This window comes from Lepus europaeus, chromosome 22 (genome assembly GCF_033115175.1).
Source record: "Lepus europaeus isolate LE1 chromosome 22, mLepTim1.pri, whole genome shotgun sequence".
In the NCBI taxonomy this organism is placed as follows: Eukaryota; Metazoa; Chordata; class Mammalia; order Lagomorpha; family Leporidae; genus Lepus; species Lepus europaeus.
Genome location: NC_084848.1, coordinates 26,596,772 through 26,615,630, shown reverse-complemented (window position 1 = coordinate 26,615,630; position 18,859 = coordinate 26,596,772). Strand labels below are relative to the sequence as shown.

Sequence of the window (18,859 nt, the reverse complement as noted above, 5' to 3'; positions counted from 1 at the left end):
ACCTTTGCAAAAAATGTGTTGCCTAATCACAAAGACGTCCAAAAGTGGCTGCTGTCAGCTCTGCTCATGAATGACGGGCTGGCAAGAGACAGCCGTTCCGATCAGGAACTCCAGTAACCTCAAACAGACACATACAGTATCTGCAGATGCTTCAATAAGAAAACTTCTTCAACAGCAAAATTCAAAGCCTACAGAAATGTGAACTATGAAGCTATCTGAACGCATGCCCAAAAGAGAACGAAGCGGGAGGAATGCAACCCAAGAAACCATCCTGCAACCGAGGCTTCAAAACTTGAAAACTTAATAAGGTTTCCAAGGCTTATCACCACCTTCAGGTTCCAAAATAGACTGACTATATAAAAAAAAAAAAAAACTGGCATAAAATTCCAACCCTAACCACACTCCTCTACGTTGGAAGACACACAACGCTAACAGGAAATACTGGAAGGGTTTATTTCGTGGTAGCCCCCGTTCTGTGAACTTCATATTTCACCCTAAGTCCTGATGACATTCCTGTAAGGCACAGACTACTATAATTATCTCCATTTAACAGATGGAGAAACTGAGGCACAGATTAATCCACCCAGATTAATCCACTCAATGACATATAGCCTGTGAGAGACCCCATTCCCATCAATCTAGAAAGTTCATGTTAACCAATACACCGCCTTTTTTTCTATCTGATAATTTTTCTGGCCTCCAGCCACCAGGATAACACCGTGTAATGAGAAAAGAATAGGTTTTGGGTTCAACTAAATCCAAACAGACCAAGTCTGGGCCCCAGCTTCCCCACGTGCAAAACGACGGTGCCTAAGTGACTGTGAAGGTCAGAGAAGGTAAATTACACGTACAGGACAGAGGTGTTTAAAGCTCAAGTTTACAGACCTAGAGGACCCACGGTGGGTATGCACGCCCATTTTTAAAAGATTTGCCCCTGCCTTTCCACTGACTTTTAAAGGATATACGATCTTTAAAAGAATAAGAACCGCTGCAACTCATGGTAGGTATTCAAGAAAAAGGAAAATAAAAAAAGCAAGTTATCTTTCCCTTTTTGTTCTCACAAACTCTCCCTTTCCCCTTAAGTAAGGTACCCCACGGCTTCATAATATATATCGACCGTCTCCCACCGTCTTCCTGGCCTGGTCGGCAGGCACATACGCCGGCTAATCCTCAACTGTCCACGACAGCCTGAAGACCCTCAAACGCGGCTTCACCCCTCTTCGCCGCGACGAACGCGCGGTGTCCACTCGCGGAGGGTCGCCCGCCTAGCGGTACGAAGCACCGGGCCTGCTGGGAGCACCGATTAGCCACCAAAGCCACAGGCTTGCACCGCAGGGACTTGATGCCGAGCGCTGGGGAACGAGGAGAATGTGTTTCCCAAAACTACTGGGTACCCCAGGCTTCCGACCTCCCTACCCTGAGCTCCCTCCTCCTGGAACCCTGGTGCAGGCAGATCTGGGCTCCACCTCGGGCTGGAGAGAAACGTTACCCGAGCTGGGGGTGGCAGCGCGGCGAAGCGGCAGCCCTGGCGTCCTGGAAGGTGACAGCAACACCCAGCAGTAGATCACCAGCAAGCAACCCTCACCCCTTAAAAGACCCCAGTACAGGTTTCTGCCGGGTCTGACAAGCCGGCTCGGGACTTTTCCGTTTCCCAAAGTGACTTCCGCTTCCGGGCTACCCTTTACCGGAAACAGTAGTAGATGACGTAAAAGTGTCGCGCTGTCGGTGATTCCGGAAGAAGCCAGAGTACGGCAAGAGCATGGTAAGGGAGGGGGTCCAAGACTGGGTTGTCTGAGGCCACTGTATGGAGGGATTCTGTGCTTGGCAGAATGTCGCCCGCATTCCCCTAGTTTGTGCTCATTCTGGTCTTTGAAAATCCCCCGAGCGGAGCCAGTTATGCCTTAGCGAATGGGGAGAGGGGTGTATCCGCGGGAAGAGGGGTCGGGAATGGACACGGAAAAAGAAGGGACTTTTCAAAATGCAGTGCGTTTCCAACTCTTTTAACTTTACGACTTCTGTTTCAAGGGGAAGCAGAAGAAAGCAAGGAAGTATGCGACCATGAAGCGAATGCTTAGTCTAAGAGATGAGAGGCTGTAAGTGTCCGCGATCAGCTGGGTCCTTAGTTGCCAGCGGTACGGGGGAAGAAGTAGGAAAAGCTTCTTTTTGTTTGTTTTTACTTTGAATGTTGTTGCCTTAGATGTATTCTCATGGGGTAGTAGTCACACAGTTACACTGGGAAAGACCTGGGAGTTAAACATTGCTTGGGTGAACACCTGGTTGTATTATGTGCCACATTACGTTTACGGATCCTAACAGTTTTGTGAGAGGTCCATATGCGAATCTTTATCTTCTTACAGCACAACATTCCCCAGAGGGGGAGAATGCGTTTTTGATCTATGTTGAAAGATGGTGAGGTCAGAGGACATACTTGTCTTGGGTCTCCAGCATCTGACCCTCAAATGTTTTTTAAAGAGAATGGGAAAGTTCTCCATTTTATAAATCTTAAAGGAATCCAGATCACCTTTGTGATAGTCCCTGTCACAAAGAAGACCTAAATAACTGCTTCAGTGAGTTTAAGAGACACCAAACAAGAGAATAGTCCTTAGAGCCTTCAAAAGTATTCTCAGCCTGCCTTTTTTTTTTTTTTAAGTTTTTTTTTTTTTTTTGAAAGAGTTACAGAGAGAAGGAGAGGCAGAGAGAGAGAAAGGTCTTCCATCTGCTGGTTCACTCCCCAATTGGCCGCAATGGCCGGAGCTGCATTGATCCAGAGCCAGGAGCCAGGAGCTTCTTCTGGGTCTCCCATGCGTGTGCAGGGGCCCAAGGTCTTGGGCCATCATCTACTGCTTTCCCAGGCCATAGCAGAGAGCTGGATTGGAAGTGGAGCAGCTGGGACTCGAACCAGCACCCATATGGGATGCCAGCGCTTTAGGCCAGAGCGTTAACCTGCTGCGCCACAGCGCCGGCTCCTCAGCCTGCCTTTAATGGGAAGTTATTATGTCATTTTTAAGAATGACACCCCATCAGTAATATTTTCTTCCTACCTAACAGTTAACTTTTGTGTATGCGTTGTTAAGGTTTAGCCTTTATAAGAGGCTTATGGGAGAATCCTTTCCCCTCCAACTTTTACAGGATCCGAGTCTTGGTAAGATAAAAGTTAGCCTGTTTCCCTGCGGGTTTTTTTTTTTTTTTTTTTTGACAGGCAGAGTGGACAGTGAGAGAGAGAGAGAGACAGAGAGAAAGGTCTTCCTTTGCCGTTGGTTCACCCTCCAATGGCCGCCGCGGTAGCGCGCTGCGGCCGGCGCACCGCGCTGTTCCAATGGCAGGAGCCAGGTGCTTCTCCTGGTCTCCCATGGGGTGCAGAGCCCAAACACTTGGGCCATCCTCCACTGCACTCCCTAGCCACAGCAGAGAGCTGGCCTGGAAGAGGGGCAACCAGGACAGGATCGGTGCCCCGACCGGGACTAGAACCCGGTGTGCCGGCGCCGCAAGGCGGAGGATTAGCCTGTTGAGCCACGGCGCCGGCTAAGCTGTGGGTTTTGATCCTGGTTATGAGAGCTCCTAACAAAAAAAGGAAATGATAATATAATCAATTTTTATTTGCCTGTTAACAGTTTTTATGAAATCCTGGCTTTACTGATTAATTTTGAGACTTCCAGGCTGCTTCCCACTGCAGTGATTTGCTTGGAAAATGTATGCTGATGTGAACCTAAAGCAGTTACAAAGTAGGATGTCTTCTGTGTACCAAAAAAAAAATTGTAGAGTGAGATTATAACTACTGTGTGTTTTTTTCTTCTTAGTAAAGAAAAGGATAGATTAAAACCTAAGAAGAAAGAAAAGAAGGACCCCAGTGCACTGAAGGAAAGAGAAGTGTGAGTAACCGAAGCTTCAGGTTTTCCTTTGGAATTTGAAGCGATGTTCTCAGAACCACAGGCCTCTTAGAAATCCCTGCTTATTTATTTGAGAGGTAGAGCTTCAGAGAGAGAGAGAGAAAGAGGTCATCCTATGGGTCACTCCCCAGATGACTGCAACAGCCAGAGCCAGAGCTTCTTCCGGGTCTCCCACGTGGGTGCAAGGGCCCAAGGACTTGGCCCATCTTCTACTGCTTTCCCAGGCCATAGCAGAGAGCTGGATGGGAAGTGGAGCATCCAGGACTCGAACCGGCACTCATATGACATACAGGCATTGTAGGCTGAGGCTTGGCCTACTACGCCACAGTGCCGGCCCCTGAAGGTTTCAATATTTCGGGGAGCAGCAAAATTGCCCCTGAAATCCTGGGAATATAATGGAACCCTATTAAATTCTTTTATTGCCAAGAATTTTTTTTTTTTAATTGTTGTTTAACACACCAGCATAAAAGAGAGACGGAACAACCAAAAGTAAGGGTTTATTTTTAGAATAAAGATTATTGCTTTTAAATAAGTATTTCATTTTGTTCATTGATGATGGATATATCATCATGGCTGGGTACTGGTCCATAAACTACTGTTAAAAATGCGACGCAGATTCACCCTCAGATTCAGCCCCAACATCTTGAGCTTTCAGGTGAGAAACAGACCCTGCTATGTATAGTACATAATCCTCACTCTGGGCAAGCCCTGTCACCTTCCATACAACCCTTTTAGGAGTCTGTGAGAATGACAAACTTGTAGCATCATTCTCACCATGACAGCTGTGGTCTACCTCGCTGTACCCATGGCTGTTCTGTGTCTGATACAGGAAGAGCCGGGGATATTAAAAAAAACTCATAAAGTGTGCAAGTGCACTTGAGATTAAGATATGCTGTTATTTCCTTCCTTGCATTTTTAGGATTTATTTTCAATGAATAAGAGAAAGTTTTATCTGTAGTACCCTGTCCAGAGACTTGCTTTTTTGTTTTTGTTGATGCACCAAAGTGCCAAGTGGACGTGACTTGATGGTCTTAATTTCTTTTTCCATCAGCCCCCAGCACCCTTCCTGCTTATTCTTCCAATATAACACTCAGCTGGGCCCACCTTACCATATCCTCGTTGATACCAACTTTATCAACTTTTCCATTAAAGCCAAACTGGACTTAATACAATCAATGATGGATTGTCTATATGCCAAGTGTGAGTATTATACTTTTATATTTCTGCAGCGTTTGTTTAGGATAGTCATATGTATCCAAGTACATGAAGAGGGGTGTGGACTTCCGGTCACCTGGACTGCTGGCCATTTATTCTGCAGTGGCCAGTGCAGCAGTGATCATTCTCAGTAAATTGAAATTAATGCATCCTTGACTGGGAATGATTGAGCTTTCACAATTCAGAAAACAGAGTGCTGTAACCATCATTATGGACATGGATTTTGAACATAGGTGGGAAAGTTTCTATTTTAGAATTTAGATTTTTTTTAAAAGATTTATTTATTTATTTGAAAGTCAGAGTTACACAGAGAGAAGAGAGGCAGAGAGAGAGTGAGAAGTCTTCCATCTGCTGGTTCACTCCCCAGTTGACCGGAGCTCCACCAGTCCAAACCCAGGAGCCAGGAGCTTCTGGGTCTCCCACGTGGGTACAGGGGCCCAAGGACTTGGGCCATCTTCCACTGCTTTCCCAGGCCATAGCAGAGAGCTGGATCAGAAGTGGAGCAGCCAAGCCTTGAACCGGCACCCATATGGGATGCTGGCACTGCAGGCAGCAGCTTTACCCGCTACACTGCAGTGCCGGCCCCAGAAATCTAGATTTTTTAAGTTGGGGATAAATGAAAAGCTGTTCTGTTTTTCAGTATACATATTCTTCTTTAGAATTTTTTTTAAGGATTTATTTATTTACTTGGAAGAGTTACACATAGAGAGGAGAGGCAGAGAGAGAGAAAGGGAGAGAGGTCTTCCATCCACTGGTTCACCTCCAATTGGCCACAACGGCCAGAGCTGCACCAATCCAAAGCCAGGAGCCAGGCACCTCTTCTGGGTCTCCCACATGGGTGGCAGGAGCCCAAGGCCTTGGGCCATCTTCCACTGCTTTCCCAGGCCACAGCAGAGTGCTGGATCAGAAGTGGAGCAGCCAGGACACAAACTGGCACCCATATGTGACACCGGCACTGGAGGCAGCGGCTTTACCTGCTACGGCACAGAGCTGGCCCCCTTCTTTAGAATTTTTTAAAAATTTATTTGAGAGTCAGAGAGACACATTGAGATAGAGTTCCTGTATTCACTGGTTTATTTCCCAAATACCTGCAACAGCCTCCGGTGCCTGATGCCCCAGTCCAGATCCCCCGTATGAGTGCTAGGAACCCAAAACTTGAGCCGTCACCTCTGCCTCCCAGGTTCTGCGTTAGTAGGAAGCAGAGTCATAAGCAGAGCCAAGTATTGAACCCAGGCACTGATGTGAGATGTGGGCACCTTGACTGCTGTCCATTGCAGTGATCTAGGGAGTAAGCAGAGAATGGGAGATCTGTGTCTCCCTCTCTCTTTATAACTCTGACTTTCAGAATAAATATAATTTTTTTTTTTTTTTTTTTTTGGACAGGCAGAGTGGACAGTGAGAGAGAGACAGAGAGAAAGGTCTTCCTTTTGCCGTTGGTTCACCCTCCAGTGGCCGCCGCGGTAGGCGCGCTGCGGCCGGCGCACCGCGCTGATCCGATGGCAGGAGCCAGGTGCTTCTCCTGGTCTCCCATGGGGTGCAGGGCCCAAGCACTTGGGCCATCCTCCACTGCACTCCCTGGCCACAGCAGAGAGCTGGCCTGGAAGGGGGGCAACCGGGACAGGATCGGTGCCCCGACCGGGACTAGAACCCGGGGTGCCGGCGCCGCAAGGCGGAGGATTAGCCTAGTGAGCCGTGGCGCCAGCATAATAAATATAAATCTTAAAAAATAAACATAATTTGTTTCACCCAGATCATGACAGATACTTTCTGGAATCTATGGTATGGGGTTGGAGCAGTTCCCTAGTTTCTTAATGAATAGGAATTTCTTCTCTAGTTCTTTTTCTGCTGTCCTTCCAGAAGGCTCCTAGGACTTTTAAAGATTCTGAACGCGATATAATTCAGAGAGAAATTTTTCACAAGTTGTGTTACTAATGTGTTTTTGCTTTTTTTTTTTTTTGCAGGTATTCCTTGTATAACTGATTGTGTAATGGCAGAAATTGAGAAATTGGGGCAGAAGTATCGAGTGGCACTAAGGTAGGAAACAACTAATCTGGGTTTGTTCCAGATTTGTATATTGAAGATTCTTTTGACTCTCCTTCATCTGATTGCTGTCCAAAGATTTCTTGGCCAGGACCAGTACTGTGGCATAGCAGGTAAAGCTGTCACCTGCAGCAGCAGCATCCCATATGGGTGTCAGTTCAAATCCCTGCTGCTCCACTTCTGATCCAGTTCCCTGCTAATGTACCTGGGAAAGTAGTGGAGAATGGCCCAAGATCTTGGGTCCCTGCACCCATGTGGGAGACTCAAATGAAGCTCCTGGCTCCTGGCTTCAGCTTGGTCCAGCCCCAGCCATTGTAGTTATTTGGGGAGTGAACCAGTGGATGGAGGCACCTCTCTCTCTCTCTGCCACTCCCTCTCCCTCTCTGTAACTCTGACTTTCAAATAAATAATCCAGCAGGGAGCTGGATTGGAAATGGAGCAGTAGGGACTAGAACCAGCACCCATATGGGATGCTGGAACTGCAGGCAGTGGCTTTACCTGATATGCCACAGTGCTGGCCCCTACTCTGCTTCTGATGCAGCTCGCTGCTAATGAGCCTGAGAAGGCAACAGAAGATGGCTCAAGTGCTTGTGCCCTACTGCTCATGTGAATGGTGGAGTTCCTGGCTTCAGCCTTGTGCAGACCTGGCTATTGCAGCCATTTGGGGAGTGAACCAACGGATGGAAGATTCTCATTCTCTCCCTCTCTCCCTCTTTTTGTTGTTCTGCCTTTCAAATTAATAGATAAATCTTAAAATGAAATTGCTGTCTTACTCCAGAAAGCCCCCTTGGAATTAGTTGTTCTCAAAGTATTTCTGTGGACCCTGTGGGCCTCAGAGATCTTGGCAGAGAGTCCACAAAACCATTTTCATCATAACACTGACATGTTGCCCTTCTCACCATGGTAGCATTTATACTGGTTGCAAAATTGCTGTTGCTTTAGTATAAACCAAAGCAGTGGGCTCATACAATTCTAGTATTGATTGTATTCACTGCTACCCACTGGCAGGTTTTTTAAATATTTATTTATTTTTAGTCATTTGAAGGGCAAGAGAGACAGAGACAGTGGCAGATGGAGTGAGAGCTTCCCTCTGCTGGTTTATTCCAAATGCCTATGGTAGCTAGAACTGGGTCAGACTGAAGCCAGGAGTCCAGATCTCAATCTAGACTCCCACCTGGGTAGTAGGGACCCAAGAACTCAAGCTATCACCTGGTAACTCTCAGGGTGCACATTAGCAGGAAGCTAGAATTAGAAGGGAAGCCATGGGGCCAGTGCTGTGGTGTAGCGGGTAAAGACATCCATATGGGTGCCAGTTCGAGTCCTGGCTGCTCCGCTTCTTATCCAGCTTCCTGCTAGTGCTCCTGGGAAAGCAGTGGAAGATGGCCCAAGTGCTTGGGCCCCTGCACCCACATGGGAGACCCAGAAGAAGCTCCTGGCTTCGGATTGGCGCAGCTCCGACTGTTTGAGGAGTGAACCAGCGGATGAAAGACCTCTCTCTCTCTCTCTCTCTCTCTCTCTCTCTCTCTCTCTCTCTCTCTCTTCCTCCCTCCCTCCCTCCTCTCTCTCTCTTTCAAATAAAATAAGTAAATTTAAAAAAAAAAAGGCGGGGAGGAGGGCAGAAGCCAGGACTTGAACCCAGGCACTCCAATTGGGATGTGGCTGTCCCAAGCAACATCTTACCTGCCGCACTAAATGCCCGCCCCTTCTCATAAATGAATGGCTGTGAACTCCTCCCTTCAAAGAAAACAACTTACCATGTTTGTTGCCAATGTTAAAATTTGTGAAAATTAGCTTTGGAAGATTGTGAGTTTATCACAGTTCCAATACTAAAAGACCCCTCTCTGTTGAGACCAGTGGAGGTATTTTGATGTTTTCTTTATCTCGTGATAATATATAGTTAAAAGTATCAGTATTTGAAAGTAGAGGCACCAAGTTTGGCTGTAAAGAGAAATAGAAATGGGTTGTCAGCTGGAGGAAGGTATAAACAAAAATAATTTGTTTCTTTTTCTTCTTCTTTTTTTTTTTTTAAAAAAAAACTAGTGGAGAGGAGGAGATGAATGGTTCCCAATGAGAAAGGAGTGAGATGCAGAACAAAGCTATAGACCAGAGTTAGGAAACCTGTCTTTCTGCCAAGGGCCGTTTGAATATTTATAATGTAATTCACAGACCATACAAAATCATCAGCTTAAAAATCAGCCTGCTAGAGAGTGATTGGATTTCGAGTCCAGCTTGCGTTTGCCTTGGCAGGGCCAGACCAAGTGATTTCCCAGGCCTTCTGCAGCCTGCAGACCAGACGTTCCCCATCCCTGCTAGACCTTGGCCTGCCGAGTTTCTCAGCCAGCAGGCTCTCTCCCCTCTGCTGTGTGCTGCTCGCCACGGCCTGCTTAGTGTTCCCAAGACAGCTTTGCTCATGTCACTCCATCTCAGAAATCTTCAAGGGGCTCCCCTTCGGTATCACGGAGCTCTCGCCTCTCAGCTGGCGTTGGGGACTCTCCAGCCCCAGTCCACTGTCAAATCCATGAACGCTTCCTCCAGCCTTGAGATGGGCTGTCTCTCCCCTGAATACCAGCAAACTGTTTTTCAGATGGCTGGTGCCCTGTTTGGAACATTCCTCACCTCACTTTCCTTGTTGCATTCTTTCATCTTCATCTTATATCATCTCCATGTCATTTTTTCTAAATATATTCTCCTCACGTTGGCCTGGCACTGAATTACAGCAGTGTGGAGTATTTTTGTTGTCCCTAGTACTTACCTGCTACCTTACATTTTCATTCCTCTAAGTGACTCCTCATCATGTAATAGAGCTTGGCTCAAGGAATCACGAACTTAGAGGGTTTTCTTTCAAATTTACATGAAAACAATATATTTGAATTTTTTATGTCAAGCAATATAAACATATACATACAATAAAAAGTAAAAATCTTCATCTACATTCACACTTCTCCATTCTTCCACCCAAGAGGGACAACTGACAAGGGTTAGGATATGGAATAAGATTTATGTATTAATGTGAAAATCAGAGCTACAAAAAGAGAACCATCTGCTGGTTCGCTCCCAAAATGGCCACGATAGCTGGGGCTGGGGCTGGGCCAGGCCAAAGCCAAGAGCTAAGAGCTTCATCCAGGTCTCCCATATGGGTAGTAGGGGCCCAAACACTTGGGTCATTTTCTGCTGCCTTTCCCATTCCCTGATAGCAGGGAGCTGTATCAGAAGCAGAGCATCGAGGACATAAGCCAACACCCAGTGGGATGGCAGCAGCTTTACCTGCTACACCACAATGCTGGCCCCAGAGTATATATATATATTTTTTAATTTTTTAATTTGAGAGGTAGAGTTACAGACAGTGAGAGGGAGAGACAGAGAAAAAGGTCTTCCATTTGCTGGTTTACTCCCCAGATGGCTCCAACCGCAGAAGCTGAGCCAGTCCAAAGCCAGGAGCCAGGAGCTTCTTCTGGGTCTCCCATATGGGTGCAGAGGCCTAAGTCTTGGGCCATCTTCCCCTGATTTCCCAGGCCATAGCAGAGATCTGGATCAGAAAAGGAGCAGCTGAGGCTAGAACTGGCACCCATGTGGGATGCCAGCACTATAGGCAAAGGATTAACCTACTGCAGCACAGGGCCGGCCCCCAGCATATATTTCTATAGCTCTTTTTCTATGTGGGAAAAAAATGCAAATCTAGAGAAAGAATATGAGAGGGCTTTGTATTATATTAACTGAATCAAGCCGGCGCTGCGGCTCAATAGGCTAATCCTCCGCCTGCGGCGCCGGCACCCCGGGTTCTAGTCCCAGTCGGGGCGCCGGATTCTGTCCCGGTTGCTTCTCTTCCAGGCCAGCTCTCTGCTGTGGCCCCGGGAGTGCACTGGAGGATGGCCCAAGTGCTTGGGCTCTGCACCCCATGGGAGACCAGGAGAAGCACTTGGCTCCTGGCTTCGGATCAGCACAGCGCGCTGGCTGCAGCAGCCATTTGGGGGTAAACCAACGGCAAAGGAAGACCTTTCTCTCTGTTTCTCTCTCTCACTGTCTAACTCTGCCTGTCAAAAAAAAAATTTTTTTTATTTATATTAACAGAATCATATTCAGTATGTAAGTATGTATTGACTTACATTGACTTCTGTGTTTATTCATAGGTCTTTCCACATTCATACATACAGCTCTACGTCATTCTTTAAAAATGTGTTTAACTTTTACCTTGCTGGTGGATATTTAGATTATCTCCATAGTTGTTCACTCTTGTAAACTGCGCCATAGTAACCATCCTTAGACCTATAGGAGTATTCTTGTACATTTGTGTAAGACAGCGTTCTAAAAGTGAAATGACCGGATTAATATTAGGTTCTGATTCCTGGCTTTTCCCAGCTGTGTAGCTTTGGGCAAATTAATTGACACTCTTCAAACCTGTAAAATGGAAATAATATAACTGAGTCTTGTGATAATTAAATGACCCACAGCATAAACAGCTGTCTTTTCCTTTCCTATAAGTTGTCTTTCTAATTAGAGGTGCCTGAAAATCTGCCAAGATAGTATTCCTTGTACTTCATTGATGGAGAGCCAAAAGTTAATCCAATTGCTCGGATACTTAGTCCACTTTTGTCACCCAACAGGATTGCCAAGGATCCAAGATTCGAGCGATTACCGTGCGCACACAAAGGAACCTATGCAGATGACTGCCTAGTCCAGAGAGTGACTCAGGTATCATCAATTGTTCAGTGTTCACTTTTTTCACTCTGAAAAAAAATCAGTAAATTTGTTTCCTGAATGTTCATAGTCGGTAAAGCACCTAGGAAAATAAATAGCGAAGAAAATTATATCATATCCCTTCTTAAGGAGTATGGGTGTCTTCATCTACTTCAGAAAGTGGATTGAAGATCTATACTAACACAGGCTTAGGAGCAGACATGGGTTTCAGATCTCAGCTCCTACATTTACTGGGTATAAGTACTGATTTTTTATTCCACAAATATCTATAAAAGGTTACAGTGAGTTAACATGGATATATCAGATTCTGCCTTCCTGTGAATCTGAAGTGAGGTTCCATTTCCATTGACTCCCCATTCAGGAATTTTGTCCCTCTCCAGTATGCCTGCCCCCCACAGAATTTCTCAGTTCTACCCCAGAGTGTGCCTGGGTACACCTGGAATTAGTAGATTTAATACTTCCATCCTGGCCTTCTTGTCAAGCACGCTAGAACTTCTTTGACTGATTGCTGGTATGAGAAGCTCCCTCTGCTAAGGAAAATCATCTGGTGACCACACTGCCGTCCCTTTAGCTGCTTTATCCCTTGGGTGACCCTTAATTTCCCACAGCACAGCTGACACCGTGCTATAACTTAAGACCCACTGGAAAATTCAGATATGAAGAAGTAGAGTAGAACCCAAAGTAGCTTCCAACAGCTAAGTGTTGTGGCTTTCAGAGCTGTTAGGTTAAAACTTCAGATCCTGGAAGTCCTGTTCTTGCTTCTTGCTGCATGGGGTAACCTTGCTGCACCACCAGCAGGTCTCAGACCCTCACCCAAACCCTGAGATTCAGAAAAACAGTTGTGCCGTCCATTCTAATACTGCATTTGCATAGAGTCCCTCGGGTGTTTTCCCACAACTAAGGAAATGTCTGCCTCGTGTGGCTAAGTCCCTTCCACTTGTGAGACACAAAAAGTTCACAGCTTATAAGTGGTTTTCTTCCTTCTAAGATTCTTAGGAGCGCCATTTAGCCGAGGCAATTGGTTATATCTTTTATAAATATGAATTAGATCATGATAACTCACTTTGCTGTTGAAAGTGAAAATGAAGATTGTTCAGACTAGTCAGTGGTTACACAATTTTCCACTGATCATTAAGCATACTCAGTGAACTCTATGTGAATATCAATCATTGGGTGTGTCTTTCAGCACAAGTGTTACATTGTGGCCACAGTTGACCGGGACCTAAAACGAAGAATCCGGAAGATTCCGGGAGTTCCTATCATGTATATTTCTAACCACAGGTGAGGAATTTCTATTGGGCAAGTGATTAGAAGTATATATGTGATATCAATTTAAAATGAGATCAGATTTTAAGGTTATACAGCAAACATTTGAAAGAAGTTACTATATCAATTGTTTATATAACTAAATTTGAAGACATGAAGCAAAGTAGCAAGAACAAGGGTAAAAAATAAAGATAGAATTTAGGGAGGAGGCAGACATTCATATTGTTAAAGTAAGATTATAAGAAATACACATTGCTTTAAATATAAAGCATTAATTTAAATCAAGCTAATCTTTTGGGCCCAAAATACATTTTTTTTCCATTTTATTGGAAGACAGATAAAGAGATCTTCCATCCACTGGTTGACTCCTCCAAATGTCCACAACAGCCAGGAGTGGGCCAGGCTAAAGCCAGGAGCCCAGAGTTCCATCTGGGTCTCCCAAACAAGTGGCAGGGACCCAAGTACTTGACCATCACCTGCTGCTTCCCAGTATTCACTTTAGCGAGAAGCTGAATCAAAAGCAGGGTAGCCAGGACTCAGACCAGGAACTCCAATATGGGATGCTAACTTCCTGAGTGATAATCCACCTGCTATGCCAAATGCCTGCCCCAGAAATAAATCTTTTGAAAGATATTTTTTTGACAGCATCTTTTTTGATGGAAGAGTGCTAATCAATGGTGGTTTTGTTTTTTGGTGTTTATTTTTTTAAAGATTTATTTATTTATTTATTTGGAAGTCAGTGTTACACAGAGAGAGGAGAGAAAGAGGTCTTCCATCTGCTGGTTCACTCCCCAATTAACTTCAATGGCTGGAGCTGTGCCGATGCAGAGCCAGGAGCCAGGATCTTCTTCTGGGTCTCTTTCCCGGGTGCAGGGGCCCAAGGACTTGGGCCATCTTCTACTCTTTCCCAGGCCATAGCAGAGAGCTGGATTGGAAGTGGAGCACCTGGGATTTGAACTGGCAGCCATATGGAATGCTGTCACTGCAGGCGGTGGCTTTACCCACTGCGCCACAGCACTAGCCCTGGTTTTTGTTTTGTTTTAAGATCTTATTTTATTTACTTAAAAGAGCACAAGAGGCCGGCGCCGTGGCTCAACAGGCTAATCCTCCACCTTGCGGCGCCGACACATCGGGTTCTAGTCCCGGTTAGGGCGCCAGATTCTATCCCGGTTGCCCCTCTTCCAGGCCAGCTCTCTGCTATGGCCTGGGAAGGCAGTGGAGGATGGCCCAAGTGCTTGGGCCCTGCACCCGCATGGGAGACCAGGAGAAGCACCTGGCTCCTGGCTTCAGATCGGCACAATGCACCGGCCGCAGCGGCCATTGGAGGGTGAACCAACAGCAAAAAGGAAGATCTTTCTCTCTGTCTGTCTCTCTCTCTCACTATCCACTCTGCCTTTCAAAAAAAAAAAAAAAAAAAAAAAAAAAAAAAAAACCACAAGAGACAGAAAAGGATTTGCATCCATTCGTTATCCCCAAATGGCCAGGAGCCTGCAACTCCATCTGGGTCTCCCATGTGGATGGCAGGGGCCCAAACACTTGGACCACCTTCTACTGCTTTCCCAGGTGCATTAGCAGGGAGCTGGAGCAGAAGTGGAGCAGCCAGGACTGGTACTGTTTTGTTTTGTTTTGTTTGACAGGCAGAGTGGATAGTGAGAGAGAGACAGAGAGAAAGGTCTTCCTTTTTGCCAGGACTGGTACTGTTGATTGTATGGGATGCCAGTGTTGTGGGCAGCAGCTGAACCTACTGTACCACAATGCCAGCCCCATCAGTAGTGTTCTTTATCCTTCATGTGTGTGCTCAGTTATTGTCCACGTTTTCAGCTTGAGGAGAGCACAGTGTGGTGGGAAGTAGATGGGCTAAGGAGTTGGGTTTAGCTAGAATCAGATCCTGACTCCCCTACTTCTAACACTGACTCTGAAGAATAAATATTATTATATCACATTATAGTCTGCATTTTCCTATAAATCGTTCATTATAATGTCCCTCTAAAATAAAGGGGCCTGCATTGTGGCATAGGTAACATGGCCAACTGTGATGGCATCATCTCATATGGGCTCCAGTTCAAGTCCCAGCTGCTCCACTTCTGATCCAGTTCCCTGCTAATGTGCCTGGGAAAGCAGCAGAAGGTGGCCCAAGTGCTTGGGCCTCTGCATCCACATAAGAGATCCAGAGGAAATCCCAACTCCTGGCTTCAGCCTGGCCCAGCCCCAGCCCTTGCAGCCATCTGGAGAGTGAGCCAGCAGATGGAAGGTCTCTCTGTCTGTCTCTGCCTCTCCGTGTAACTCTGACTTTCAAATGAATAAATAATGAAAGTCAGAGTGTTGGAATCAGTAAAGGATGTGGTTTTAGATGGGATCTTTATCCACCTTCTTACCAGTGTTAATTTCTTGTCCTGTTCAGATACAACATCGAGCGAATGCCGGATGATTATGGAGCCCCTCGGTTCTAATTCTTCCAAGACAAAGTGTCCTGGCCTTCCTTCGACCAACTTTATCTGTTGCCAATTCACTAAACATGCTATAGCAGGAATTACTATTCTCTACACACTTTTGCTGTATTATGAACTGAATTTGTTGAAATATATTCAGTTTTTTATCCTGACTTGAAACTTGTCATATTTAATATAAGCAGATGTTCGAATTATTGCTTACATAATTTGATAGTCAGTTTTATACTGAAGAAGAGACAGTCCTGCTCTCAAGACACTCATATTATTGGGGGAGAAAAACATAAATGAGTAAGTACCGTGAGATAGTGGTGACAGGGTGAAAGTGTCGGGGAAGTTGTTAACACACAAAGGAGCGAAGAATGACTTCTTTTTCCTTGGTTGGTTGTGGAGGGAGGGAAGGTTGGAGGTGATGATATTTGAGTTAACAGTACACAGGTGCTTGCCCTATAAATGAGGGAGAGAAGATGGAGCACAGGAAGCCCTGTAAAGAGAAGCGTGGAGATGCAATGCCCCAGGCGTCGATGCGCTTGGCCCAGGCAGAGAGCTACATGGGAACCAACAGGGGAAGAGGCCCGTACCCACTTCTGAGACTCCGGGATGGATCTGGGGGGAGGCCTTATGGCATGCCAAACAGTTTGGACTTGATCCTGAGGTCAGTAGTATGTTTTTAAATTTTAAATAGGATAGATAGCAGATCAGAGCTTTTAAATGGTAGTGTAAGCATATAGAAACAGGGTGGGGGAAGGGGGTCTGGTGCTGTGGCACAGAAGGTTAAGCCTACTCCTACAATGCTGGCATCCCATATGGAGCTGATTCAAGTCAGCTGCCCCACCTCTGATCCAGCCCCCTGTTAATGTGCCTGGGATGGCAGAGGAGGATGGCCCAAGTGCTTGGACCCCTGTATCCACGTGGGAGACCTGGATGAAACTCCTTCCTGGCTTAGGCTTAACCAATCCCTGGCTGTTGTGGCCATTTGGAGAGTGAACCAGTAGATGGAAAATCTCCCTGTCTCTCCCTCTCTGACTCAAATAAATAAAATGATTTTTTAAAAAAATAAATAGATATTGAAACAGAATAGAAAGTCCACTCACAGACCTACGTATTTATGAAAATTTGGTATATATATTTTTAAGGATTTATTTTATTTATTTGAAAGACAGAGTTAGAGAGAGAGGTAGAGACAGAAAGGTCACCCATCCGCTGGTTTACTCCCCAGCTGGCCGCAATGGCCAGAGCTGCGCCGATCCAAAGCCAGGAGCCAGGAGGTTCTTCTGGGTCTCCCACATGGGTGCAGGGGCCCAAGGACCTGGGCCATCTTCCCAGGCCATAGCAGAGAGCTGGATCGGAAGAAGAGCAGCTGGGACTCGAACCGGCGCCCTTATGGGATGCCGGCGCTTCAGGCCAGGGCTTTAACCCGCTGCACCACAGTGCCAGCCCCAGAAATTTGGTATGTTATAAGTGGCATTTCAAATATGGGAGAAGGAAATTGTATGAGAAGGCCAGATAGTATGGAGTTACTCTGTTAGGGTTAGAATTCAGATTCCATCAATCAGTATTTATAAATGTTGAGCAAACCACATAACCATTAAGTGCCTTTCTTGCTTTCTCTTTAAAATATTTTGTTTAATCCTTAAAACAAGCCCAATCAGGTGAGGTTAAACGGAACAGTACCTGGCTCAAGTGTCATCCAATGAATGTTAGTGATTCATGGGAGACCTGGATGAAGCTGTCCTGGCTCCAGCCTGGCCCAGTCCTGGCCACCTGTGCAGAGAACCAACTCTCCATCTCTCCATCTGTGCAGAGAACTAACAGATGGAAGATCTATCTATCTCTGACTTTCTTTTTTTTTTTTTTTTTTTTTTTTTTTTTTTTTTTTTGACAGGCAGAGTGGACAGAGAGGAAGGTCTTCCTTTTTCCGTTGGTTCACCCCCCAAGTGGCCACTACGGCTGGCACGTTGCAGCTGATGTGCTGCACTGATCCAAAGCCAGGGGCCAGGTGCTTCCTCCTGGTCTCCTACGCGGATGCAGGGCCCAAGGACCTGGGCCATCCTCCACTGCACTCCCGGGCCACAGCAGAGAGCTGGCCTGGAAGAGGAGCAACCGGGTCAGAATCTGGCACCCCAACTGGGACTAGAACCCGGGGTGCTGGCACTGCAGGCAGAGGATTAGCCTAGTGAGCCAGGGCGCTGCCCTATCTCTGACTTTCTTTTTTTTTTTTTTTTTGACAGGCAGAGTGGATAGAGGGAGAGAGAGAGAAAGGTCTTCCTTTTGCAGTTGTTTCACCCTCCAATGACTGTTGCGGCCGGCACATCTTGCTGATCTGAAGCCAGGAGCCAGGTGCTTCTCCTGGTCTCCCATGCGGGTGCAGGGCCCAAGGACTTGGGCCATCCTCCACTGCCTTCCCGGGCCATAGCAGAGAGCTGGCCTGGAAGAGGGGCAACTGGGATAGAATCCAGTGCCCCAACCGGGACTAGAATCCGGTGTGCCGGCGCCGCAAGGATCTCTGACTTTCAAATAAATCTTTTTTTAAAAAATAAAAGGTGAATGTTAGTGGTTATTTTACTATTATAATGGCAAAGTGACTGAAAAGTAATTTAGATTCCTATTTCATATGATTTGTGAGAATGTATTTCAAGTAGATCAAAACCAAAACTTTTCTTAAGCTATAAGGGGGAGGGGAGGAGTGGGTAACAAGGAAAAAAATGTGTTTATAACCTTTAGATAGAATTCTTAATTAAGAAGCAGAATCTAAAAGCCATAAAAGAAGAGTTTGGGAGGCCAGCATTGTAGCATGGCAGGTTAAGCTGCTGCCTACAACCCTGGCAACCCATATGGGCACTGGTTCAAGTTCTGGCTGCTCCACTTTCCATCCAGTTTCCAGCTAGTAGCCTGGGAAAGCAGTGGAGAATGGCCCAACTGCTTGGGCCCATGCACCCACCTGGGAGACCTAGAAGAAATTTGTGGCTCCTGGCTTCTGCATGGCGCAGCCCCAGCTGTTTGTGGCCATTTAGGGAGTGAGCCAGTGGATGAAAAACGTCCTTCTGTGTCTTCCTCTATCTAAATCTGCCTTTCAGATAAGATCTTTAAAAAAAAATTGATAATTTTGAATGTATTAAAATTACAGATTTGTATACAAGATGCCCTGATCACACTTTCCAGTAAATAGAACAAGGGTGTAGGGAAATAGACACTTATATCATGCCAACAGGAGTACAAATATTTCTCCATTTTAGAAAGCTGTTTGGCAGGATCCATTAAAACGAAAACTCTGGATGTCCTGAAGCCTGATTCCATTTGTTGGTTCCT

General features: G+C 46.0%; 2 protein-coding genes across 6 annotated transcripts in view; one reads left to right on the top strand and one right to left on the bottom strand.

The window, feature by feature from the left end:
• Positions 1-1,667, bottom strand: part of AREL1 (apoptosis resistant E3 ubiquitin protein ligase 1) — a 56,381-nt gene extending 54,714 nt beyond the window's left edge. For 2 of the 4 annotated variants that reach the window (XM_062181797.1, XM_062181801.1), the window contains exon 1: positions 1,490-1,667. The gene's annotated coding sequence lies outside the window, so the exon portion shown is untranslated. Of the gene's footprint in view, positions 1-1,416; positions 1,433-1,489 lie in introns of those variants that run through there. The other 2 variants (XM_062181798.1, XM_062181800.1) reach the window with 2 other exon arrangements.
• A 19-nt stretch (positions 1,668-1,686) lies between these two features.
• On the top strand, positions 1,687-15,711 carry FCF1 (FCF1 rRNA-processing protein). Of its 2 annotated transcripts, none has more exons than XM_062181795.1 (8): positions 1,687-1,762; positions 2,026-2,093; positions 3,798-3,869; positions 4,939-5,087; positions 7,064-7,136; positions 11,744-11,831; positions 13,024-13,118; positions 15,505-15,711. In XM_062181795.1, the coding sequence occupies exons 1-8, from the start codon at positions 1,760-1,762 to the stop codon at positions 15,551-15,553; spliced, it is 597 nt and encodes a 198-aa protein (XP_062037779.1). In that variant the 5' UTR covers positions 1,687-1,759; the 3' UTR covers positions 15,554-15,711. The 2 variants fall into 2 exon arrangements, with proteins under 2 accessions (XP_062037779.1, XP_062037778.1); XM_062181794.1 differs by lacking the exon at positions 1,687-1,762 and adding an exon at positions 1,783-1,849.
• Positions 15,712-18,859: the final 3,148 nt, after the last annotated feature.